The sequence below is a fragment of the Squalius cephalus genome (genome assembly GCF_949319135.1).
Source record: "Squalius cephalus genome assembly, chromosome: 21".
In the NCBI taxonomy this organism is placed as follows: domain Eukaryota; kingdom Metazoa; phylum Chordata; class Actinopteri; order Cypriniformes; family Leuciscidae; genus Squalius; species Squalius cephalus.
Genome location: NC_137142.1, coordinates 6,102,283 through 6,130,063, shown reverse-complemented (window position 1 = coordinate 6,130,063; position 27,781 = coordinate 6,102,283). Strand labels below are relative to the sequence as shown.

At 37.8% G+C, this 27,781-nt stretch overlaps 1 protein-coding gene across 1 annotated transcript in view; it reads right to left on the bottom strand.

Annotated features, from left to right (window-relative positions):
- The window catches only part of syndig1 (synapse differentiation inducing 1), a 49,854-nt gene extending 23,599 nt beyond the window's left edge, over window positions 1–26,255 (bottom strand). The window contains exons 1-3 of the mRNA XM_079855391.1: window positions 25,915–26,255; window positions 18,759–19,386; window positions 7,240–7,377 (exon numbers count right to left, since the gene is read on the bottom strand). Coding sequence (XP_079711517.1) covers window positions 7,240–7,377; window positions 18,759–19,304 — 684 coding nt within the window. The 5' untranslated portion in view covers window positions 19,305–19,386; window positions 25,915–26,255. The remainder of the gene's footprint in view (window positions 1–7,239; window positions 7,378–18,758; window positions 19,387–25,914) is intronic.
- Between the last annotated feature and the right edge of the window lie 1,526 nt (window positions 26,256–27,781).

Below are 27,781 nucleotides of genomic sequence, written 5' to 3'. Positions count from 1 at the left end.
TTATGCTCGGCTCCCAGACGGCCGAGCCAATCAAATTGCCAGGGCAATTTGCCAGATGATCTGCGGTTACGTAATCACCCACGTCACCATAGAGCGCTTGGGTTGAATCGGTTTTCAACAAAGATGACTGCAGCAGGAGAATTGAGATGTTTAGATTCCGCTATCGCGTCTGTTATAAAAGAAATCGACAGCGCATTAATTTTAAAAGACGAACAGAGAACCGCAATCAAGGCATATCAAGGCATTTGTCGATCGGAAAGATGTGTTTGCCGTCCTTCCTACGGGATTCGGCAAAAGTTCAATTTATCAGCTGACTCCGATGGTCACTAAGAAGATGGGACGCAATGAAAACCCTGTGGTCATTGTGGTTTCTCTTTTGGTCGCACTCATGGAGTGCTTTATTATTACTTTACTCATTACTTTACTACTTCTTCCTGCATGTGTGCAGTTGAGCTCTGTTGACAACTATGCCTCGCTCAACATGCGTCACTTACTGCATTGCTCTGATTGGTTGTAGGTCTATCCAATTGAGTGCAGAGTTTTTTTTTTTCCTGGTTCGGTTAAGACACGCCTCATAATCAAAGCCCTATGGAGCAGTATCAGACTCACATTCTGCCTAGAATATGAGTATGACGAAGTCAGGCTAACACTACCCATAATGCTGAAGAAAATCCAATAATAAAACCTGGTTGTTTTGGTTCATGGTTTAGAAATAATGGCAAAAAAAATGGGTGTTCACAATATGTCCAGATGCGTGGTGCAGACGACTGTTTCAGATTTAGGAGACTGGATCACAGTACTGGAGCTAAAGTAAGGTATCCTCCACAATCTAGCACTCAGAACAACGTGCAACATGGGACATTGTGCCATGCAAAGTGTATTAAGCACTACATTTTGGTAGTGTTTGCACCGGATTTTCATAAGTGAATTGAGAGCTAAAACATTGCAGACAGCCCATGAAAATAAAAGGATGCTATCAGTGGTCATTATTCATTCTTAGTTAATATGACTTGTAGTTCCTTCTAATTATTTAGATATCTGATTACATCTTTATGCAATTATATCAGCAGACAGCAATAACCTTTTAAAAATGATGCCGCTGAAAGAGAATAGAAAAAAAAGCTGTTCAAAGAGGCTGCTTCGGCCTCCCTCAAGGCACATCACGCCTGGTTCATTCACACAGAATATCCCACTGGCGGATGACTTTCATATCGGCCATCCATTAGCTTCTCGTCAAACTCACTGAGAAGATGAAAGGTCCTGGAGCAACACTAGATGTATAATACATGACCATTCAGACTCTATTACACTGAGCCTTCAACACACACACACAATTCTGAATTCAAATGAATGATGTTACATTTTAATTGCTGTAAAAAGTGCAGTTTAAACATTTTCTTTAGGTACACCTGGAGTCTATAGCAGAGAGGCGAGGCCAGGGCTAGTTGCCACACAAGATATATAAGGTTGATGCAAAAATGTTACTATTATTAGGAATGGTATGAATAATTTGAATGTTTTTGTGAACTCCAATATCATATTTTTATGGAAGCTTGTTTCCGCCACAAAATAAAACATTTTAAAAGATAATTGCGACTTTTTATCTCACAATTGCGAGTTTACATCTAAAAGTCCTAATTGATATAAAGTCCTAATTGCGTGAAATAAAGTTGCAATTGCGTGAAATAAAGTCGCAATTGCGTGTTATAAAGTTTTTTTCTCGCAATTGCGACTTTATATCACGCAATTCTGACTTTATAACACATAATTGCGAGTTTATATCTCGCAATTCTGACATCTTTTCTCACAATTGTGAGATATAAAGTCCAATTCTAAGGGAAAAAAAGACGGACTTTTTAAAAAAAAAATTTTTTTACCTCAGAATAGTTTATATCTCACAATTCTGACTTTATAACACGCAATTGCGACTTTATATCATGCAATTCTGACTTTATATCTCCCAATTGCAACTTTATTTCTCAGAATTGCGACTTTATTTCTCAGAATTGTGACTTTATATCTCGCAATTGCGACTTTATTTCTCAGAATTGCGACTTTATATCTCACAATTGCGACTTTATTTCTCAGAATTGTGACTTTATATCTCGCAATTGCGACTTTATTTCTCAGAATTGCGACTTTATATCTCACAATTGTGACTTTATTTCTCAGAATTGCGACTTTATTTCTCATAATTCTGACTTAATATCTCGCAATTCTGAGAAAAAAAGTCACAATTCTGACTTGATATATCGCAATTGTGAGAAAAAAAGTCAGAATTGTGAGATAAAAAGTCGCAATTATTATTATTTATTTATTATTCAGTGGCGGAAACAAGCTTCTATATATTTTTGTCATTTCAGTTGAAAAAAAAAAAAAAACTACATTCAGTCTACATTTAGACAAGAGTACTAAACTGTATAATGAAGGTAGGTTTTAACGGAAAGCTTTTTCAGAATTGTTAGGTCAGGCTAAGTTGTCCATTGTATACGTTGGCATTTTATGCAATTTATTAATTACATTATTCATTGGCTTTGATATTTTTGTACATTTTCTTTGCAAGTTAGCACATATAGTGTGACAAAATGCGATGTGTGGTTACAAAAGGTGTGTTAAACTTTTTTGTTTTAAATGATCCATTTTGGGGGGAATAACAATGAAAATGTTGCACACTTCTAAATAAACTGAGAATCATGATTCTCCCACGATCCTGAATAGACAACTAAACAAAATAAAATGTAATTTAACAGTAGTTCTAACAAAATGTTAATTGCTGCAGTCTATTTAAAAATATTTTATTATTTTGATTTTTTTTACAAATCGGTTTGAATTCATGATTCAATGACTCACTCATAAAGACTGATGAATCAAGGTTTTTTGAACAAATCTCTTCAATAAATGATTCAATGACAAATACATTTTTTAACAGTTACTTGTCGCCACTTACTGGTGTAAAAATGTAATTGATACAATCTTTATTTTGAAGCATCAAGTTACTTTCAATAGATGATTTAAGTATGAAGGTTGCTCCAAAATTATTTAATCTATAGATAACTGTAGACATCCGTGTTTATATCCGAACTATAAACTCTTATCCCAGTACTTCTGTGATCATTTGAATTATTGTAAGACAGAAATAATGTTACTGTGTGGTTGATACAGAATGCTATTGAACCAATTCATTTTATTTTAATGCATTCACAAAATTGAAGCATAATTTAATGTGTCTAACATGTACTCACTAACAACCTACTCTGTATAGCATCTTTTAACACAGATATTTATATATTTATTCCGATATTTCTACTTTCCCACTGTTGCCTTTGGCTTGCTCAGTTGGGGATATTTTGGGAATATGAATTTTTTTTTTTTCAATCAATAAATTCCACTAGAAACAAACCTTGTTGTATTATTTTAATTTAATACTGTGAAGCTGCTTTGATACAATTTGTATTGTGAAAAGCGCTATACAAATATACTTGACTTGACTTGACTTAGTGCACAATAACATTTTGACAACATTTTGTTGTGATATTTTTACATGACAAAACATTCCAAAATAATGTGAATCTGTTGACATGGATTGTGGAAGGATTGCAGTAAATTGATTATGGTGTAGGCTTAGATTTTAAGAACTAGGCTGAGAAAGGATTTTTATTTTTTCAGACACAGAATTAGAGAGCTGTGGGTGTTGAGTCGTGATGTATCGCATGAAAGAGAAAAACAGAGCAAAAGAGAGAGAGAGATGGGGCCATAAACTGCTTTTAAAGTCAGCATCAGATGAGAACACTGAACGTTTAAACACATAATGACCCTCGCAAAACCCATCAAGCACATGTTCAGGACATATTTCAGTCCAAAATCAATAGAAATTATGTTTTTCTTTAAGAAAATGAGGTCTGTTTGAGGAACATTAAAGTGCCTTTATTATGCTTTTCAGATATTACCTTTCTTGTAGTGTGTAATATACATGTTTGTGAATGTAAAAGGTCTACAGTTTCAAAGATCAAAGTGCAGATAAATGGAGTTTTTGTCTCCCAAAATAAATAATAAATTCTGAACTGCCTGGGGAAAAAAAGTCATCACTAATTCCAGTCTTCCTGACATGATTCCGGTCTTGTGTTTAAGGACTTTGAAGTCTTTTCTGTTCATATTGTTTCTGTGTTTACTTCTTCCTGTGTTTAGTTCCTGTTTGCTATGTGCCTTGTTTGTTTCTGTAGTTACCCTTGTTAGTCACCATAGCAACCGTAGTTAGTTTCCATGACAATTAATCACGCGGAACTTGGCCAAACTCAGGGCTTCCAAGTCCGGTGGTTCCAAGTCTGAGGGATTCAGTGCATCCAAGTTCGGTGGTCACGAGTCCGGTGGTCCACGCACTTCCATGTATGGTGGTCCCAGGTCCAGTGGCCCAAGAGGTCCTACCGCCAACAGCTGTGTTTCCTGTAATGGCAGCCGCCATCTTGTGTATTTGAGCTGAATACTCTTCTACTGCTCCTCTCGAGGTGGCGGCGAACACTGAGGACCCTCTGAAAGAGGCGGCAACCGCAACTGATCCTCTCGAGGCGGCAGAGATGTTCCCTGAACTCTCTCTCTCTGCCCTGACATGACGAAGGAGGCCTTCTCTGAACCCTCTGTGCTTCCTGTTATGGCCATTTGTAACCTCTTCGTGCTCTCTGTTACAGTTCCGCCTGCTCCGCCATGGTGGGCGTCTGATCTTCTGCTTCACCAGCTCCGCCGTGGTCAACACCAGGTATGCCTGCCCCGTCTTTGTGGTCTCCAGATCCGCCTGTTCTGCTGAGATGGTCTTCAGCCCCGTCAGCTCTGCCTTGCCGGCTTCGCCTTGGCTTTCTGATCCTCCTCAGTCTCCATTTCCACCACACTGGCCTGGCCCTCCATCCCTCCCACGTTCCGCTCCCAATCCCTCCTGTCTGAAATCCGCTCTGTCATGATTCCTGTCTTGTGTTCCCTTGTCTTGTGTTAAAGGACTTTTAAGTTGAATTTTTTTTTGTTCCTATTGTTACAGTGTGGTGGAAATGTTTCTGTTCTCACTTCCTGTGTTTAGTAGCAACTCTGGTTAGTTTCCATGACAATTAATCAACTTCACCTGTCCTGTGTTAGCCCCTTGTTATCTTGTGTATTTAAACCCCGGTGTTTTCCCATGTTCTTGGTGTTGTTCTTTCTGTTCTGTTTTTGCCTGCCTTTCCCAGTGTCTTGGTTTACTCTGTTTGGCCTTTGTTTGGATTACTTGTGTTATTTTATTAATAAACCACTAATACTGCACTTGGATCCTACTCTTTTTTTTATCTCTGGAGCACCCAGTGTTACACCTATGTAAGTTTGTAACAAACTTGCATATTGCCAGATTTTGGTCTTCATTGGCTGCCTGTGAACAATGTGAACAACAACTTTGACCCTCAAACACAGCAGTTATAACTGAGACCTGGAAGAGTTTAGTTCATGTTGTCGACATGTTGAGAGGACACCATTTTCTGCTGCGAAAACAAATCCACTATGCATGCATTCAAAATAGATGAGGCTGGAATTGATACGGTAACATCAATGCCATTGTTACTGTTCGTTTCACTGTGTATCAAGTGCTGAGGAAGATCCGGAGCTGAAATTCATTTCATTTCCAACACGCACTGGAAGTGGGGTAGACCAATCACAACAGACAATCAAGAGCAGAGTAGGCTTGTGGAAAGGAAGGGTTTAGAGAGACTAAATAATTGATCAAACTGTTCCAGACATTATGAGAAATTAAGTGATGCTGCAATGTATATTATGAGGAAATTTAAGTAACCTTGGATGCATGTAAACCTATTGTAAACAGTGCACTTTAAGATATTTTAACATCGTGACATTGTTGTGGGAAGAAAATGCAACAACATTATGATTGTAATTATAAAATATTTATACATCATTTATAGTATTAGTTATACCGTTTTTTAATACTGTCATGTTTAAGAATATTCTTAAAAATAATGTCAAAAAGCAGGAAAAAAAATAGACTTAATTTTCTCTTTCTTTTTTCCTTTTCATGTTGGGGTGAAATGTTTTTCACCCACAAACAAAGGGAGATGAACACTACACATATCCATAATTTTCCTGTTTTGAATGAATGCTTTGAAATAAGCATTTAATAAGAAGGGGAATGCGTGAAAATACTGCAATTACCACTTCTCGGTACGTTTCCCACCAGAGGCGAATGACCTCTCCCTCTCTCAGCACACTTTCTGTAAGCAATCTCTCTCCTCTCAAGAGCATTGCGGTAAGCTATAAATACATCTGACACTGCAGCATACTATATTCACCTTTATGAAACAATGTGGCAAACCCGGGGAATTCTCCATCTTCTGCCCTGCAGCATACATCAGACTACATAAATGGATATTTGTTTTCAAATGTTCAGAGTGTAACATATAACGACTGGCTTTACCCTGCAGTGTGCGCTGTGAGTTTTAGCTGCTAAACAGAGTGCCCTAAGTCTTTGTTTCCAAAGCACAGGAGCATCCAGCATAATATGGGACAAGTATGGTGAACGTATCAATAAAACTCTAATCTGAAGGATTGATAATAATTATAAAATTATTATTATCATTATTATATAAATTCATTGCAATAAAAAAATAAAGTACAACAGATGCAACTCTGTTTTGAGTGTGAACTGCATTCTCACAGGAAGAAAAGTGCACAACTTCGCAAAAAAAGTTGGAGAATAAAACCATAATTTAATACCATTGTAAAACGACTGAAAAGACCTGTTCCACACCAAGAAGGATAACTATAAAGATAACTATAACAAAATGACTCCACATATTAGCATCTAAGCAATAAAATATTAGCATCCACACCTGTTTATTCTAAGCACACACTGCAGTTTTGTTATCTGCCGAATCCTCAAGCTCTTTAAGGTCAGGTGGATTCTGATTGGCTGTCAATGTTTTTATCGTTCATCAGCTGGAGAAACAAAAAATTCATAAAAAGGGCTTTCAGCAATATCATTTCTGTGTGCCGTTATCGTTATAGTTGTGGTGTGGACTATTCTTTTCAATTTAGAATGATTTTTAGAACTAGATCTTTATAGTTATCCTTCATTCAAATCCTCTTGTTGCTTTTGGAACCTTTTGGAACCTTTATTTTAAGAGTGAATAGATGGGCTTTATATTATTATTATTAAGAAATGTAACAAATTCTTAGCATTTATGTTGGCATATTAGTTATTTGTTGAGAACTTCTCACCTCATGAGACAGGTAGAAAGCTGCAATTCCCAGGGGCCAGAAACAGCAGAGCATGGAGAAAACACTGAGGCCCAGGTGGTCCCTCGGAGGCATCAGGAGGAAATTGTCTTCACTCTCTGAGTCACTTGAGTACTCACTCTGCAGAAAACACACAAAACACTGAATGAATCAGATGACAGAGAGGCTTTTCATCAAACTCTCTCCATTTCACATCTCAGTCCTTTTAAGGGAAAAATAAGACCAAAAAAGTGGAGTAATAATGCTAACAAGGCTATAGGAGGTCTAAGATAGGCAAGGGCCCACTAACAATATAGTAACACATTTTGCATGTGGAGGAGTTTGTAGTATAAGGTTAAAATCGCTTAATGTACCTGTTCTTTTTGTACACAGTTCAACGGTACATTATCCCAAATAAAAGTGGCTTATTTTTCAAATACTTCTTCTCAATAAAACAGAAGTTCAGTGAACGGATTCATGAAAAACTCTTCATAACTGCTTCTTCTAATTTTGTATTTTCAAAAACATTTCTAAAGAATTGTTTTAAAGATAGGCTAAAACTTGTATTCGAATTCCTGAAAAGAATTAGGCCTGGGTAGTGTAACAAATTCCACGATTTGATTTCGGATCACAAGCTTGTGATTCAATTCAACTCTGATCTCGATTCAATTTTATTCAATATCGATTTGGATACAGTAGGCTACATTTAAAATTTTCTCAAAAAAAGGGGCACGTACTGGACACAGCAACGCAAAGGCCTCATCTCAAGGCAGGGCTTGCAAGTTCACCACTTGATCCCTAAAACTGGAAGTGGAAACTTTGGACACGTAGGGTGAGGGTCCAACCTGCTGGCATCTCTAATGCCGAGTTCACACTGAACGATTTTAGGCCCGATTTTCACTCGCCGACAGGTTTTGGGAGATAGCCGACAAATGCCCAAAATCATAGGCAAATCGGTGCTCGTTCACGTGAGTGACAATCACGCAGTGTGAATTATCAAAGAGTCGCCGACGCCCGTGAGATATTTGGCGTGCTAAATATCCGGACCTGTCGGCGATTCAAAATCCTGCTGTGTGAATGTGTTCTGACTGAAAACTACATTGGCGATGACCTAACAGCCAATGAGAGGGCAAGAAACAGGGCAGCGGGCTGTTCGGGGAGGAGTTATAGACCAGAATATCAGTATTTTAATAGATATATTTACAATTATATCAAACAGAAACAAAGCACAAACATTTGCTTGACCAGCAGCGACAGCAGCACATTGCAAAATTATTTATTTACCCCCAACTCTCTTTGCAGAACACACAACCCTTGCTCCCCTCGTCTCCCCAACCATTTCCTCCGGCATAATCTGGGGGGGGGGTGTTCTCCTTTTCGCCGCAAATCAGGGCACAGACAATTTGGATCGCAATCTTCTTGCAGGCTATCCTTTTTAATAACAATTTCAGTCTCGCGCGAGAACTCCGGTCTCATGCACGAGTGATCTTGCGTTATTTCCTTATGACTTCTCGTGTGTGTTTGGTTGTGAAACGTAGTTTGCGGACCAGACAGAAGTTGACGGCGATTCTTTCTCTTGTAAAGTCATGCAGTGTGAAACCTCCTGTCGCCGATCCATCGTGCAGTGTGCACAATTTGTGCCTTGTCCCTGAGAAGGAGGTTCTTCCTTAGAGGCATCCGCCAGGGAGGGAATGTTTTAGGAACATGAGCTCCAAGAACCAAGTCCGGCTGGGCCAATACGGTGCAAACAACAGGACTTCTTCTTTGTCCTCCCTGACCTTGTACCCATACCCTTGTACCATAGCCCCCCGGGGCCAGCTGTGTGCCAGTGCATCTATGATAAGGGGGGCCTTGTACAAGAAATATTACAAAGGGTATTGGGAGGATTCCTTGGAAGTGAACAGATCAACCTGTGCTTCGCCAAATTGACTCCAGGTAAGCTGGATAGCTTGGGAGTTGGAAGTCCACTGTCCTTGGAACAATACTTGCCAGGACATCGCGTCTGCTGCACGATTGAGCTCGCCTGGGAGGTGAGTAGACCACAGTAACTTTAGTCTGACTCCAGAGGAGAGGGCGGGCAATTCGTGAACGTAAACCGCACTGGCGGTTTATGTGCGTAAACCGTCGTCGTGTTGACCATCCGATCAACAGCTGAAACCTCAGCAGGGACAGCAACACTTCCAGCAACTCGAGGCAATTGATATGCCAGTGCAGTCGAGGTTCTGTCCAGATCGTCAAGAATCATGTTGTTTTCAAAATAAGCCATGCTAAAATACAATACTCGGAAAAAAACATTGAATCCAGGGTTCTCAAGTCTCACGCATTGGCCGTGAGACACACGCAATTCAACCAGTTCACACGCTCACACGCCACACCATGTATTTCTCACGCTGAAAAGGCAATGCCAACCAAGTTGTCCTGTAAGCTTTATTGTATACGAGGCGCAGGCACACAAAGTGAAGTTTCCTGCCGCCAGCACGTATCTCCATAGACAGTATATTGTATCTCGGCCAGATTGCGTTCGTTACTAGGCAACATAGATGCGCGAACACACGGAAGTTGACGGAACATTCTCGGCCACCGTACGTTCGTTACTAGGTAACCAACAACATCGCGCAAACACACGTCGTGATGGAGAAGGTAAGTTGGAAGAAAGCTCGTCTAACATTTTTAGGCTAGAACATTTAATATATAGCACATCGTATACATTATTATTGATGCAGTCAAAAACTCTACAACTACTTTCCAACCAGGCCAGAAGCTTTGGCTCAGTTTGGCTAGCTTACGTTATCTGAAACTAAGGGAAATGTTAGTGGGTATGGGAAGGAATGAAGATGTATTTCTTCATTTTATTTTAAATTATATATTATACTGTATTAATAGTCTTTCTAGTTACATTAAGGCTACATGTATTAAAGCAGAGTGCTCTGGGTAATATTTTATATCCTGTCAAAACATACATTAATCATTGCCATTGCATTTGTATTTTTCAAAGATGTCAGGGAAAAAGAAAAAAGATATTTTATCATTCAAGTGGAAGCCCCCTACCCCTGTTATCAAGGCATCAAAATGTGCAACAAACACAACACAAAACACATTTTATAAGCTGGATTGTGTACTCTTGTGTACACACACACACAAACACACACACACACACACACACACACACCTTAATACTCTAATATATCATTTGTTCACAATGTCCCAGCACACAATAAATCATTATACCATTTCGACTTGACACATTCAAAATGCAAAAAGTTTTGTTTTTCCAAACTGTTTGGAGCAATTTGTTATATTTTTGTAATTTTTGCATATTTGTAATTTTGAAATATAACATTAAAGAGTATTTGATGTGATGAATTGTTCTGTAATTTATCAGATTTACCAATTGTTATAATTTCAATTTGTGCTGGTTAATTATGAACAATGGGTACAACTGGGGGCGGGGTGGGGGCGGGGCTCCATTAGGGCTCCTCCCCTAACCGCATGTGATCTCACTCCAGGCTTTTGATAAAACTTGAGAACCCTGTTGAATCTATGGCTACGTTCACACTGCAGGCTGAAACGACCCAATTCCGATTTTTTTGCCCCTATGCGACCTGTATCTGATCTTTTCATGACAGTCTGAACGACACAGATCCGATCTTTTCAAATGCGACCCAGGCCACTTGGGTATGTGGTCCCAAATCCGATACATATCCGATCTTTTGAAATGCGACTTCAGTCTGAACGGCCAGGTCGCATGTATCCGACCCGCACGTCATTGATACGCGAAAAACGGCATAATTCTGTAGTCGTCGGTTTGAAAACGGACTGCATATTCGTCGAGCTGAGGTAAATCTGCCGAACGGGTCGACCTCGACGAGCCCGTTAATTAAAAAAAATTAAATAAAAGCCCACGGCCATTATATATACGTTATGTTAACTTATTTGTGCTGAATCTGATATTAGATAGGTCAGCGGCTGCTGTCTGGCTCTTGTGTAACGGTCGCTGCGCGCGCTCGTGTGTGTGTGTGTGAGGGAATCACAGTTAGTTCAAGTTTAGCTAAAAAAAAATAAAAAAGATGTTTAGCTACTTCCGCAAACAACAAGTGACGTCGTTGACCGTTGAGTACTCTTCTGCGCATGCGGGTCACTTCTGGGTCATTTCACGTTCACACAGGAGATCACAAAAGGTCGCATTTAATTGGAAATGTGAACGGCCTTGCAAAAAAATCAAATTTTTTCAAAAAATCGGAATTGAGCATTAAGCCCTGCAGTGTGAACGTAGCCTAAGAGCTCACTTAACATCCCCACGCCCTCCGCGCTGCTGAGCGTTTAGATGCGTTTAGATAATAGCAAATCTGATGTGAGAAAACAATTAAGAAAGCATCTGATCATTGCGATGTGGATATGTTTGCACAAGCTCTGCAATTCAGCACTCCAGTCACGTCACATTTATTTATATAGTGCTTTATACAATAGATTGCTTTAAAGTAAGAAACTTTACAGTATTAAATATAAAGTGAACTATACACTATCTGTAATGTAAAACTATAAAAAAAAAAGATATATATATATATATATATATATATATATATATATATATATATATATATATACCTAAATAATCCTGCAAATGCAGATTTTATTGTTTGGATTAAATAATAGTTGTTTGTTTTTTTTGCTCAGGTTTTATGCATATGGTGGTGTGTACTTTATGAGTTTTTTTTTATTAGATCTACTTCCTAAAAAAAAAAAAAAGAAATATCACAATATATCGCCTCTCTTACAGAATTGCAAAATATCTCAATGTATCGTATCATAATCCCTGTATCGTGATACGTATCGTATTCACCAGATTCTTTGTGATACACAGCCCTAATAGAAACTCAAGGCCACAACACTGGATGACATGTTCTTGGGTATGTATTAATCACAGCTTGAATGTGTCAGTGGTGTGTATATGGATGTTTCCTTTTTCACCTTATTTACTACACACAAGGGCATAAACAGCTTGCACAACCTGGTTCTCTTGTGACCAATTTGCACCAAAATGCCCTCTGCATATGTTAACAGATACGGGGCAGAGTGAACTGCCGTCACACAGTCTTTAGGAAGATGGGTGGAGACTACATCAGCCAAACTACACTCGCATTGGATTTACATGAATTCTACTCTGCTGCTAGTTTACTCCTTAAACCATTTTGTCTCCTAACCCCGAAATGTGACATTATTAGATGATACACTGACCTAAGATCTTTTACAGATAAAACTAATGCCTAAATAATGCCCATATTGCAGATCTTCATAGTCATAAAGAAGAAGGTCTAGCTTGATATCTAATTTTTAACATTTGGAAAGCTGAGCTTTTTTTGAATATTGGCAAAACAAGACTAAAGCAGCACGCACATCACCAGCAAAATTATGCTCAGGGTTAGAAAGGAAACAATAAAAAAGAAAAAAAGAAAAAGTCGACACACCAAGGCTCCAAAATATGCAAAAATAATTCATAGTAAAGAATTGATCACCTGACAAAGAAAGAAAAAAAGCTGTGCACAGTTAAATCATTTATTGTAAGCAATGCAATGTTCCACAAAAAAAAATGTAAATTTAGATTCATGGTGATTCGTTTTGATTTTGATGACTTTGAGGGATCTCTGCCGTTTTCTGACAAAATAGGTGGTTTACCGTTTGAAAAAAATTAAAATAAATTAAGACAGCCATAAATAAAAGCATTATAATTTTACTGTTGCACTTTAAAATAATTATTATTATAGTTATATCGATATATCGATATATAATCACAAATAATCACACTGACATATAATCACCTACAAACAAGCATAGCAAACCCAGAGCTTCTTTATTTATAACAATTTTTAATAAACACTGATTACTGTCACATCCAGCTGGAGTGCCCTTGATCTCCACCAGAGGGCCCTCCTCCCTAAGCTATTGCTACCACTTTATGAACTACATTTCCCATAACCCATTGCCTGGACTCATGTTCTGATTACTACCACCTGTTTTTCATGATCTCATTTAAGTTTGCCTATATAAACCTGGTGTATTTAGGCCACATTTACACATAGCCGTGTATTTAGAGAAACAAATATTTCCCCCCCTCCGTTTTCAATAATAACATCGTGCACACAACATCGTTTTCAAAAAAGTTGTCATTTACATCAACCCGCATAAATACGCCGTCGAGTGCCATCATAACTACGCCAAACCTATGGGTGGCAGTGTAGGAGAAGGATAAAGCCATGCAAGCCAATCAGAATCCTCAGAATCGACAACAACGAATAACACAAGCGACTTCCTAGGGCGTTCACATGACTTTAAGCATTTTCTGGCGCATAATGTGACGTTTGAGAACTTAAAACCCCGTTTCACCCAGTTGACACGGCAACACATAACCCGCGTTATCAGAAATCTCCACTTTGGCCGTAGTTTTTAGAAATAATCGTTTTCTGTGATAAAAACGGGGTTTTCATGTAAATGAGAGGCCAAACCGCAGGGAAATATCTGCGTCTTCCCTTCGTGTAAACGGGGCCTCATTCATTCTTTGTAGAGTCTTGTATGTTCTTAGCCCTTGTATCCTGATTTCTTGCTTTTGATCGTCTGCATGTTGTCCTGGATTTCCCTGTTTGCCTTTGTTTTCTGCCCTGGTGTTTATTGTCTGGATTATCTGCACTGTATCTGACCAATTTGCCTGTTTTATGGATTACGATTCTGGATTGTCCCAATAAAAGCTGTATTTGGATCCTCAACCTGTCTGTCAGAGCAGTTCATTTCAGATTACAGTACTGTGTATGATGTAATGTTTGCCCAAGAGGCCTACCTGATTTAATGAGAGTTAATCGTAGCATTACAACTTTTAAAGCTGTCATTTTATGCATTTGGCCAAATGTTTTTTCTTCCCACATAAGACAAGCAAAATGAAACATTTAAATGACTCTATTAAAGTAATGGGGTGGGATGGGATGGGATGGGATGGGATGGGAGGGATAGCCAATAAAATAATTAGCTATTTCCAATTAATTTTGGAGTGAAATGGGATTTTTTTTGTGAGATTCTGACACAAAAAGGTTAGAATTTTTTTGTCATATTTGTGGAACACAAAGCATGTTCCTTAACCCCTGTGAATCATCAGAAGTGTATTTATACCATAATATCCATTTATTAATCTAGAGACAATTCATGCTCTATTATAATAGTATTAGCTAAAAGCTTTATTTCAACTGTAGTTCCTAATATGAGGCAGAGTGTTAAATTAAATGACAAATGGAATTTAATATTCATTTGATTGCATCACCTGGGTACACCATATTTCTAATTATACAAATAATGTAGAATGAACAGTTGCCAAGTTCCAGTCCAGCCTCATTGACAAACTTCAGTACACATCTTGCAAGATCTCATTTGCTCAAATTGGCTTTAGCTGCAAGTGGCAAGTTGCCCCCATAACCTGGCACATCTTCTTCCAAACAGCGTGTCATATGAAGCAACATGTGCGAGGACGTAATGGTGCAACAGATTGAGAAGTGTGTCTGCATAATAGGAATGTCAAGTGTTCCATTAATTTGATTCCAATTTGAATTTCAAAAAGGCCAGAGCATATTCTAAAGGCTGCGATTATGAAAGGAGGCGTGATAGAGTTATCTCTGCAGGTAAAACATTTTTTCCTTCTCCTCAAAATGCACTCGTGAAAGCAATAAGGGAAAGTGTTACATGAGTCATCGTAGTGGCTGTGCAAGCTGTCCTGTGCTGTATGATTTGATGTTTTTTTCAGGACAATGCAATCAGATTTTCATTTCCCACATTTCATAGACTGATTAATCTCTCCATAAATTAGATTTCTGATTAGCCGATTATGGAATACCCAAAAGAGATAGAGTGTCTTTAACCTTCAAACAGCTCTTTTTCATACAATGACTGTTCAGATTTTAATTCAAATTAAAATTCTGGCAGATGCAGATCATTATTTTCATTATGATCAATGAATGGCCTTTATTAAAGGTGACCTATGCCCTTTATTTAGTTTTTGGGGTTTACTAGAATAGGTTTTCATGCTTGAATGTACAAAAAAACACATTATTTTTCACATATTTTACATTATTGCAGCACCTTTTTCTCAGCCTGTCAGTAACGCTCCGTTTAGTTCCTGTCTCTATGAAGCCCCTCCTTCTGATAAAACGCAATGTGCTCTAATTGGTGGGCTGGACCATTGTGTTGTGAAAATGTCATGCCCCTTACCTAGGGTGTGTGATATATCGTCTATAATAATTGTTGTTTTATCGATGTGCAATCTGACATTATCGAGTATGTCCCTCACTTTGCAAAAACCAAACAAAACACGCCTTGAGAGTCCACGCATAAGTTGCGTGATAAGACGCTTTAGGTCAGCATGCTCTCATTGTGTGATTTACTCTATTAAAATGCAGTAAAAATGCCCCTGCATGAGCATTTGTCTTTTAGGCTATATCTATATCATATGATAGTCAATCACACAAAGAGTGCCGTTTTCCAAATATCAACACGATTGCAAATGTGATTTACCGCAGTTTAATAAACGAGAAGTAAATATTAAGTGACTTACATTTTAGACACAATATTGCCTGTTTTTGCTCTATTTCGCAGACGGAAATGGTTCTAAACAAAGCCACAGCAGAACTGTTGAACCGTCTTTGAGCAACACAGCTGTGTTTCGTTACTGAATGAATCAGTCCTTTTGAATAAACTGGTTGAATTAATGATTCAATGACTCACTCATTAAGAAAGTCAAATGCTTCGTTCCTGAAATGATCAGTCGTTTGAACAAATCTGTAGAATAAATGACTCACTCATTAACAATGACTTGCCGCCACCTACTGGCAGTTTAAGTTTGATATTTAAAGTATCTTTTCGATTTTAAAATCGTTCCATATATAAGTATTCAGTGTTTGATTTTTAATACATTAAAAAACGTATGCATTTGTATCTGCAGTTTAAATGCATTTATGTCGCCTCTGAGCTGCATTAAACAGTCTGTCTAAAGACACAGATGCAGCTTGAGTTTCCTCTGCATTGCAAAGATGGATTTCGTTGATACTGATTTCATTTGACTGGTAACAACCATATAGTGTCTTGTTGAATTTATTGATGAAATGTAAGAATTTGACATCATAAATTATTAATTTCATTAGGTAAGGAAAAATTGCCCATATAAAGGTAAAAATGCTGATAAAAGACAGAAATCAATTTAAACTTATTGGAAAATGTAATTTCTGTCAATGCTGAGAACTAACCTCCGCACAGAATATGAAAAATATCAAAAACTTTAGGAGTCAGCAGTCCACAGCAGTCCTTGGGGTACAATAACACAAAATATCATCTAATCATAGTTATCGACAAAACTCCAGAAAAACTTTTTTGTCCAGACATACTCTTACCATAACCGTGAATTTCATTGTCTCAGACATGGCGACAACACACTACTAACTAACTCAACCAGGCTCCGCCCCCCTTTTTCAAATGCCTTGGGCAAGAATTATTTAAATGAGGAATATTGTGACGTGTTCGTTTCTGGAAGAAAACCTGTGGGAAAAAATCAGTTTACACTGATATAGCAAATAACTCCCTTTGGAGTGACTTTGTGCTTTGTAACTTTTCACACACTTTTCATGCTCAAACAGCAACATTACATTCCAAAATAAATAAATAAAACACAGAATTTTCATTTTTAAAGGTCCTGTTCTTCGTGATCCCATGTTTCAAACTTTAGTTAGTGTGTAATGTTGTTGTTAGAGTATAAATAATATCTGTAAAATTATAAAGCTCAAAGTTCAATGCCAAGCGAGATATTTTATTTAACAGAAGTCGCCTACATCGAACGGCTCGTTTGGACTACATCCCTCTACTTCCTTCTTTAATGACGTCACTAGAACAGTTTTTTGACTAACCTCCGCCCACAGGAATACACAAAAAAGGGGGCGTGGTCTTGTTGCGCTCCCACGGAGAACAGGAAGAGTTGCGTTTGTACAGTGTGTTTGTCGCCATGTCGTCGAGACGCTGTTATTTTCATCCCGGAGTCCAATCACCTTTGTTTGGCCTTCCCAGGGACGCTGTACTTAGAGATCAATGGTTACAATTTATGCGCATGCATCTCCACGTTATGGTAAGAGGCGTGACCTTTCCGGGCAACGTGCGCTAAGCTGCTGTCGAATCACAACACAGGAACCGCTGGCACAATCAGAACTCGTTACGTATTTCTGAAGGAGGGACTTCATAGAACAAGGAAGTCATCAGCCTGTTCTTAGGACAGTGAAAACAGTGGTATACAGATAAGTAAATTGTGTGAAAAATACTGTGTTTTTTTACACGCGAACATGTTATATTGCACACTGTAAACACAATCAAAGCTTCAAAAACACACGAAAAATGGGACCTTTAATTCGTTGACTGCATGATAGGCTTTTTTGGAGGTCACGTAATTGACGACAAAGTGAACTTGATGAGACACAGTCCACAACACATCTGCCTGTTTGGCTGTGCTCTGCAGTGGCCACTTGTGCACGGCTCTGTGAAGCTGCGCATCGGCCTCAGAACAGGTGGTGTGAACAGGCGGGCAGCAGCGGGTACTGGCTGTCCAGACCAGCTCTCTTACGCTCTCCACACCCCTCTGATCAGCCACTCTCTCTCAGTCGTCTGGCAAGAGCTCCAGACACATGCTCTTGCAAAGATCAGCAGCACCATATCACAGGATGGTGTTAAATAAGGGCCAAAGACAGAGCTCACATCTTCCTTATAGCATTGGACAAAAGTATGGTTCACAAGGGTATGGATTGGAAACAAAACATTTGTGTGATGCAGAAATTATTTGAACAGACTAAAAAAACAGTTTAGCAAAAAGGTTCCAAAACCTAGTGAGCTGCCTACGTAGGCAGTATTGTAAATCCTGGTTTGTGTGTAAGGGTGCGCATGCAAAAAAAGGATGTATACAATTATGTAATAACAGCACTTCTGGTAATGCGATTTGTTATTGCGAAATTATTATTATTTCCTGCATTATAAGAAGTGTTGGGGAAAGTTATTTTTAATAGTAATATATTACCATATTGCTTTAGTTGCTCCCTAAAAAAGTAACTAATTGCATTAGTTCTCACCTGGGCTGAGCTTGCTTGTTTTTTTTAATACCAAAAAAATAGTTCTGTAATATATATAGTAAAATATTATAATAGTAATATTTTTTAATTATAGATACGTTGATATATAAATCACAGATGTTTTAGCCAAATTGTGCAGACCTCCAAACAAGCACAGCAAACATAGAGCTTCTAATCGCATTCTGACTCGCAATCACAATTTCATAAAAATGATCATAAAAATCATTATCATAAAAATCCAATTAGACATTTTCCCCCAAATCGTGCAGCCCTACCATTGACTTTCATTTTCAAGAAGAAAGGAAGTCGATACAGGTTTGGAATGACATGAGAGTGAGTTAGTAACCAGGTGAATTTTATTTAAAAGTGTAATAGTATGCAATCTCTCACCTCGAGTTCTTGAAATTCATCATCGTCATCATCTACAACTACATCATAGGACAGTGTCTGAATCTTGGCGTCTTCCATAGAGAGATCCAGAAGCCTGCTGTCAGAGAACAGAATCCCATCTTTAGTGACGGCACCGGCAGACGAGGCAGGGGTCATGTCCTCAATGAAGGTGGTCTCGCAGCAGTCCCCTCCCTCTCCCCATGCTCTCAACACGCTCTCGGGGTAGAGAATGAGGTTGGGCCTGTAGTAAGGGTCTATAGCCTGGGGAAGGGTGCTGGGGTTGAGCAACTGTGGGGGTCCTCTACCATCCGGTGTCCCATTTTTGTCCTTTGACACCACATGGCCCTGGTACTGTGGAGCAGAATAGACCGACACCAGTCCTTCCTTAGTCTCCACCATTAAGTTGTGGGTATTGATCAAACCATTACGTTTGCAACATTCATGTCCCAAGTCAGCGCTCCCTACTAATGGGTTCTTCCCTTGAGTAAGATGGTCTTTCTCATCTGCCACTCCTGTTTCTAGTCGTGTTCGGAGCCCTTTCTCCATGCTGGTCTGTTGATGTGGAGGAAGGCTTGCCTCATGAATGGCTTTGTGGAGGCATGAGGTTCAAGAGTCACTCCCCTTCTTCCTGCAAGAATACACATCACAGATGGTTATAAAAACTGTGATGGAGGAATTTGAGGTCACACACATCAACGAATGTCAGTGTTTAATGGAACAGTGAAAGAAATATATTGGTGAATCGATGTATCTCACAAAACCTGTCAAGAGCATGTCTGGATCATATTTCACCCCAAAATCAAGAGAAGGAAAATTGTAATTATATTTTGCTCAAAGAGCAAAAAAAAAAAATTAAGTCTATTTCTATCATGACAACTCTCTGACGATTTTTAGCATGGTAATGGATATGACAATGTTAATTATTTGGTCTATAAAAACACAGATACGCTGCTGCGAGCATGTACAACATACTGCTGCTGCACAAATAGCTTATATAAAATATGGAAACTGCTATAGTAAACAATAGCCAGCTATTTGAATGTTGAGTAGCAAGCTTATTGGCTGCAGATGCAAAAGGAGCCAATCAGCTTGTGCCATGTAGTAAATGATGTAAATGTCATCCAGTTGAGATAAAGGGATCGTTCGGCCAAAAATGATATTAAACTCATGATTTACTCACCTTCAAGCCGTTCGAGATACATATGTCAATAATTTTTCAGATGAACACATTTTCAGTTATTTTAGAAAATGTCTTAGATCTTTCAGTGGTTATAATGTCAAGTTATGGGGTCCACTCCTTCAAGTCCCAAAAATGTGCATGCATCCTTCACAAAAGTAATCCATCCGGCTCCAGGGGGATAAACGAAGGCCTTCTGAGGGTAATCGTGCGGTTTTGTCGTAAAAATATACATATTTAAAACTTTATAAATGAAAATAACTTGCTTCCGGCAACGGTCGACGCGCGTTCACGGCAGATGGATGCTGGCGTATGACGTAGGACGTAGCGTTTGATTTAGCTATACTTCGTTCTACGTCACGACCTATTTTTTTACAGTCTATGGTCACGACGCTTACTACGCTACGTCCTACGTCATACGCCAGCATCCATCTGCCGTGAACGCGCGTCGACCGCTACCGGAAGCCAGTTATTTTCGTTTATAAAGTTTTAAATATGTATATTTTTACGACAAAACCGCACGATTACCCTCAGAAGGCCTTCGTTTATCCCCCTGGAGCCGGATGGATTACTTTTGTGAAGGATGCATGCACATTTTTGAGACTTGAAGGAGTGGACCCCATAACTTGACATTATAACCACTGAAAGATCTAAGACATTTTCTAAAATAACTGAAAATGTGTTTGTCTGAAAAATTATTGACATATGCATCTCGAATGGCTTGAGGGTGAGTAAATCATGGGTTTAATATAATATTTGGCCGAACTATCCCTTTAAGGACCAATCAGCCAGCGCCATCTAGAGTTTCATGCCAGAACTTGGTATTTATACAGGACAATTAGTTTAGCAATTTTTTTCATGTACCTCCCCAATTTTCATAATTACATTTTAAATTCTGTACCATAAAAAAAATATTTCTAAGGACTTCCATACGAAAAAAAAATTAAAAAATAATAATAATTCATATATTTTAAAAAAGTACAACAATCTAATGAGAATCCACGCTGACAATTAATAACTGGCATTTAAAAAGTATATATAGGCCTACAGTATATAAAAACACACATGCATGTCTGTAATGATAATCTAGGTAAAAATGTGCTTAACTATTATTAAAAAAAGTTTAATGAAATTAATGTTTTTTTAAAGGTCCTAAAATCAGGCTTAATTTTATTTATGCAATTTGAATCTGACAAAAAATGTATTCAAATTAATAGAAAAACTGTAATAACTCTGAATTGAAATTGAATTTAATATTTGTATAGTGAATATTTAAGACCAAACTAAATTAAATATTAGTAATATCAGTAACCAGTAATATTAATATATTTTATTTTATATTTCAGATGAATACAGACCATGAATGCATAGACAAATTTCTGATGTTCTCAGACTGTCAGAGATTGGTATAGTCTTCATACCAACTTTGTTTGTTTCCTCTGAACTCTCAAAATACCATTGTATTGTTTCTCAATCAAGTGAATGTTGGTTGCTCTAATAAAATGCATGTCTAGGCCATCAATTTGCAGAGCTCTGCACCACCGTGTTATCTAAAACCCTACAGCCAGGTTGCCGAATACACAAACTTTCTTTTCTGCTAAGTTCAGCAGTGTGCCGAATAAAAGCGGTGTCCATTGCTGGAGCACCTAATGGGTGTGCAGCATCCTAATCTGATTTCGACTCTACTGCCACGAGCACAGAAAAATCCATCACACCATCAGCAGTGTCCTGTAAACATTTAGATGCTTCGTTCCTACACTTTGCAGTGGTACTTTAAAGTGTAGGAACTCTAATACCTGATCTCAGCACTTTGGCCCTCAGATTTTACACTGTTTTAGATACGCTAAACAGCACTGGATGTCCTCCAAGGAAACATACATCAGTTTAACAGGGCTAGTGTGAAAACATCAATACCACATTAAAGACTCCAGGAATGAAACATTAAACACTAGCGATAGACCGATATTTCGGCCAGGCCATGTAATCGTACAATATTTAGCGGTTTTCAGACAGAAGTGTTTATATCCCCAAATTCTACTGACAGCTTTGTCAATTGATTATAAACATTTTTTGTCTCTGTTTTAGTGAGGTTTGAGTAAATGTTGCATAAGATAAGCTTTCTTTTCAGTTGAGCAAGTTTGTGTACGACTCAATTGCTGATACTTAATTGTCTTCTGCATATTATATCAGCCACTCTGCCTTATAGATATTGGCATCGGCCATAGAAAATCCCATTTAGGTTGACTACTGTATCAAAATGTATAATTAAAACAAACCATGATAGTCTGGTAAGCCTCTTATAAAACTTAGACTTTAGAAAACTTATTGGCCAACAAAATTCACAAAGTAAATGAAATTGTCTGTTTAACAGATATGAGGAGCAGGTTTCTGAAAGTGAGGAACTCCATGTTTTTTAGGGTTGTAAATCGTAATGAACATATTCCTCCAATCTTTAAAAAAATATAGAATTGAAAACACCAGTCGGTTACACGTCTGAAAAGAAATAACGAGAAATGGAAAGGTTTTTTTTGTTTGTTTTTTGTTTCGATTTTCGATTTCTCATTTTTTGTTTGTGGTTTACAAATCGGTTCATGGTTTCGATATTTCATTCACACATGTGGATGGTGCTGAAACGCCCCTTTCATCTGATTGGTCAAATGCTCTGTCTTCAGTACAGCCTTAAAGGGTTAGTTCAGCAAAAAATGACAGCCTCATGTTGTTCCAAAACCATAAGACTTTCAATTATCTTCGGAACACAAATGAAAATCTTTTTGATTAAATCTGAGAGCTTTCTGTGCCTCCATTGACAGTCTACGCAACTACCGCTTTCAAGCCCCAGAAAGGTAGTAAAGACATCATTAAAGTAATCCATGTGACTCCAGTGGTTTAACCTTAGTTTTGAAGCGACGTGAGTGCTTTGTTGGTGCAAAAAAACAACACCAAAAAGTAACACAATTTACCACTTTATTTACAAAAAATTTACAATATATGCGTGTTGTGTTGACGAGAGCAGATGTTGTTGCACGTTGGAGATTAATATTTTGTAAATAAAGTGGTAAATTATTGTAGGGTTGTTTTTTTTCCCCAAACAAAGTACTCACGTCACTTCATGAAATTGAAGTTACATGGATTACACTGGAGTCATATGGATTACTTTAATGATGTCTTTACTACCTTTCTGAGGCTTGAAAATGGTAGCTGTCAATGGTCAGAAAAAGGGTCAGAAAACTCTCAGATTTCATCAAAAAGATCTTGACTTGTGTTCCGAAGATGAACAAATGTCTTACGGGTTTGGAACGACATGAGGGTGAGTAATTAATGACAGAAATTAGAATTTAAATTTTGAGTGAACAATCCCTTTAACACTGTCAGGCACATAATTAGTGCTGCTGCCTCTAATGTACTGACACAGAGTTTGGTGTATTAATATCGATATTAAAGAGCAACGTACGATTTTCGTACATTAAAGGCGAAGCTTCGCACTAGCACTAATTAATGTGCCCAGCAATATATTTCTGCTTCAAATGTCATGTGTAGTTAACAGTAGCTGCGTTTCCATTACCCTTCAAATTGCGCAAATTGAAATTGCGAATTGAAAATACGCCCAATGGAAACACGAAAATTTCGCAAAAACTCCCATTTATCGCAAAAAAGTTTTTACGCTTGCATGAGGTGATTTTTCAGGCAATTCGAAAAAGATATATTTCGCAAAACTGCAATGGAAACAGTTTTTGAGCATTTACAGGTCACCTGATGTACTACCAGACAGAGCTCTGTATTAAATTCATATAAGACAAAAGAATTACAGGAATAATGGATTCTAAACCTCAAATAAATGCCACAACCATGGTTTTTAGAATGATTTTACTTATCGCGAGAGGAAAAATTAAGTTTTAGTCGCATAACATCAGTTAATGGAAACGCCGTCATTTCGCAATAGTTTTTTGTCGACATTTAGAAAAAAAAATCGCAAAAGTTTTGCGCAAATCTGTAATGGAAACGCACCTAGTAAGTGGTGGGTTACTATTATAATCAGTTAAACTGGCGCTGTTGTACAGAATAACAGCACAGGACCGTGATTATTCAGTAGGCCTACAACATCACTCACATTGCTTGTGTGGTGTGCTAGATTATTATAATTATTAGCATGAAAAGCACGCCCACTCGTTGAAATAACATTTTTAAATCCATTTTTCTATAATGGAACACTTGGTTCTCTACGTAATTCACTTAGTGCTGTCAAAATTAACGCGTTAATGCACGCAATTAACTTTTTCGGTTTAACGTGTTAAAAATATTTAAAGCAATTAACGCAGCATCTGTTTTTTTCCGTCATCTTTTTGCTACTGTTACAATATAGGATCACTTATTCATGCAAATGCTTTTAAATCATTTAAGCGTGACACAAAAGAAAACAGCATGAAGTGCGGTACTGGCGCGCATCTGTGAATCTCCAATCTGTGTGACACACACATGACTCGTGCGCACAGAAAGCCGCTTCAGACAACAAAAACACACAAAATTAAGCCAAAACGCCCGTTTTGTAGAGTATCCCTGAATGCAGAGTCTCAAATGAGTAAAATTAAGTCTTAAATGAACATAGAGTTGTGAAAATGGGATGCGTGTCAGATCCGTGCCATGTGCGGCAGGTCTGAAAGTGACAGCAGCCTAATAAACCTGCTGCTGTTTGTCATTAAGGATAATCAAAGAATAAAAGAAGAGAAAATCACTCACAGCTCTTGACTGAATAACATTTGTCGCTTTAATAAGGATGAATCTATATTTAATTCATAATTTATGCAGTGAAGACTGTGAAGTGTTTGAAAACTTTATTGAGTACCTGTAAGACCTACCTGACTTGAAGCTGTTTACAAGTTAGTTACATGGGTTAGAAACAACGAAAACAATATTTCTTTGTGCATTTTGACAGAGCAATGAAAATCTTAACTGGTCTGACTGGGCCAATAGAAAAAAAATTGAGCCCTGATATATTGAAGGTCACAGATAAATGTGACATTTATATTGGGTTTATGTAAAGATTTTTTTAAGTTTAATTAAATTAAAAGTTGTTGTATTTTTTAACGTCTAATAAATGTTAAAATTGATAGCTTCTAATTATACTGTAATGATGAATGGCTATAATGGCTAAAATTGAGAGGGGGGGGGGGGGTCTGTTTCATAGAGACTGAAGCGATATTGGTATCGGTGATGGGCTTCTTTCATAAAAAGATGCCTTTAAACAAATATTTAAAATATAGGAGACTGTCTTTATGTTGTTTCTACATTATTTGGATAACAAATGTGAAATTATTACAACTTTGATGTTAAGTGCGATTAATCGCCATTAATTACAGAAAACGTGTGATTACTTATTTTTTTTAATCGATTGACAGCACTAAATTCACTAGGCTACGTTTTCAATAATACAGCTTGTTTGGATTTGTACTCTTATTCTTTCTCAAACGCTTACAATAATTCAATTTTATTTCATAACTACAAAATCATGTTATCAGACCAAAACATGAATCCTAAGCAAATATGCATATTTTCGGAAAGGGTTTTGCACTGCAATTCTGAACATTCAAAGCAAACAAAAACATCTCTGCGTCCGGGATCTGTTCATGAAGACCAATCCGACTGAGACACAAAACAATGATTAGATGACTCGTAAATATGTCATATTATATAACCAACATAACTGACCACATGAATGCAAGTTTAATTATTTAATGATCCTCCACTATCTCTCATTATGATTATTGACTAGCAGATGGAAAATATATCTGCTTCAGTCATTAATCAATCAACCTGCGCATCAAGTGATCTCTGGGTAAAATGCACCAGTGCAAGAATGAAGACAAACAACAGACTTGAGAAAGGTTTCTGTTGCCAGGCTTCAGAAAGCCTGTGATTCACTGATGTCATCTTGGTGCAATCATTCATTTGCTGTACAAGTTCGTGATCAGACTGGTAACTTACCTTCCAAGGTGAGCTGGTGTAGCAGTCAGTAAATGTTCATCTGAACGACGAATAATCTCTGGTTAAATGCTCGTGTCATATATCCTTTCACAATATTATTTTTTGGAGAAGAGTGATAAATAAAAGTCCAACGTGTCCAGTTTTGTCCCCGCTTCGAGAAGTCATCTATCAAGAATGTGAGGATGATGGAGAAATCACCAGTAAAAACCTTTCATGCGGACTCGGTGTCGATTATACTGCATCTTGCCAGCCGCTTTAATACGACTGCGGTAAGACTAGTTAAAAAGCGAAACGACACGTTGAGACTGTTGATTTTCCAGCACTCTAGTGCACTTGCTTTCTCCTCATCTGCGGTCTTTATATGGATGAGCTCGAGTTCCCCTGGGTCCTAAAGATCGCACCGACAGGAGTCAGGGCAGAGACACCATTTGTTTTCATCATAGCCTATTTATTTGTTTAATTCAAATTTAAACTAATTTTAACATTTATATTATATGGTTAGATTATGAACATAGTGACAGCTAAATTGTGTTGTTATGGCCAGCAGTTGACTATATTCACAATGCAGCAAGTCTTTAAAATTTTGGTAACACTGTGTCCTTGTTATATCTTACATGTAGCCTACTTACCATAGTAACAACAACAGTAAATTATGCATAATTACATGTAACTAACCCTCAACCAAACCTTAATAGTACCCTATCCCTATAGTCGGCTAAGTAGTTAATTATTATTACTCAGTACTTAAATGTATAATTACACTGTAACAATGACACCTTAAAAATAAAGTGTAACCAAACCAATTTATTAAAGTCCCACTGAAATCAAAATGGAAGTTTTTTGGCTTTTAGTATGAATATGTTAGTCTTACTGTTATCTATAAGCTAGTGAGCTCCAAAACAATGACAAAATTCACATTTAGATAATATAAGCATTCAAAACTTCTGCCAATATGGAGCAATGGTTTTGATGACATCACTCTGCACCTCAGCTTCTTATCAGATTTTCTGTCCAATCAAATGCTCTCTAGAATCTGAAGCCCCTCCCTCTGCATTATATATAAACGCTGAATCTGCAGCTAAAATCGATCATTTTTGTCACACTATTTTCTACATGGTGAATGTCACATAGTGCATTATATAGGGAATAGGGAACAATTCAGTCAGTGTAAATATGTTTTTATGGCAGCATTGATGTATCCTTCACTGCCTATTATATCCCACAATCCTGTGCTTTCCATTCGGTGACAGTTGAGCTAGAAAAAGAAAGATGGCATCTAAAAGTTGCGGTTGCTGGTCAGTTTGTGTGTAAATATACGTGTTTGACCAACGGTTTCCACTTCTAATGTAATTTCTAGCGAGAAATGACTAGTAAATATTTGCTTAGTTTTCACCAAAGCTCACTCTTTGCTGTATATCATTAACCGTTACGCTGCCTCAGAAGTCTGTCTGAAATCAGTTTTGTGAGGTACCTTCATGCGCAAACGCAGCTTGCAGATTTTGCCTGATAAAGCAGTGAGGCAACGAGTCAGATGCAGCCTATACGTCTCAACACATTGAATAATGCTGTAATGGTCACCAGCTGGAGTGCCCTTGAAAGCCACCAGAGGGCACTCCACACCAGACTATTATCATGTTTCACTCACAAACTACATTTCCCAGAACTCACTGCCCGGACTCATCACTATTGATTGCATTCACCTGTATCTCATTACCTTGTTAGTTTCAGCCTATTTATTCCATGTTCATTCATTCACTCACTGCGAAGTTTTGTTTTAGTGTCACACTGCAATTATGAGCATTCTCTCTGGTTTCATGTCTCTTGGTTTTTGGATTTCTTGCCCTGTTCCCTGGATTACTCTTTTGCC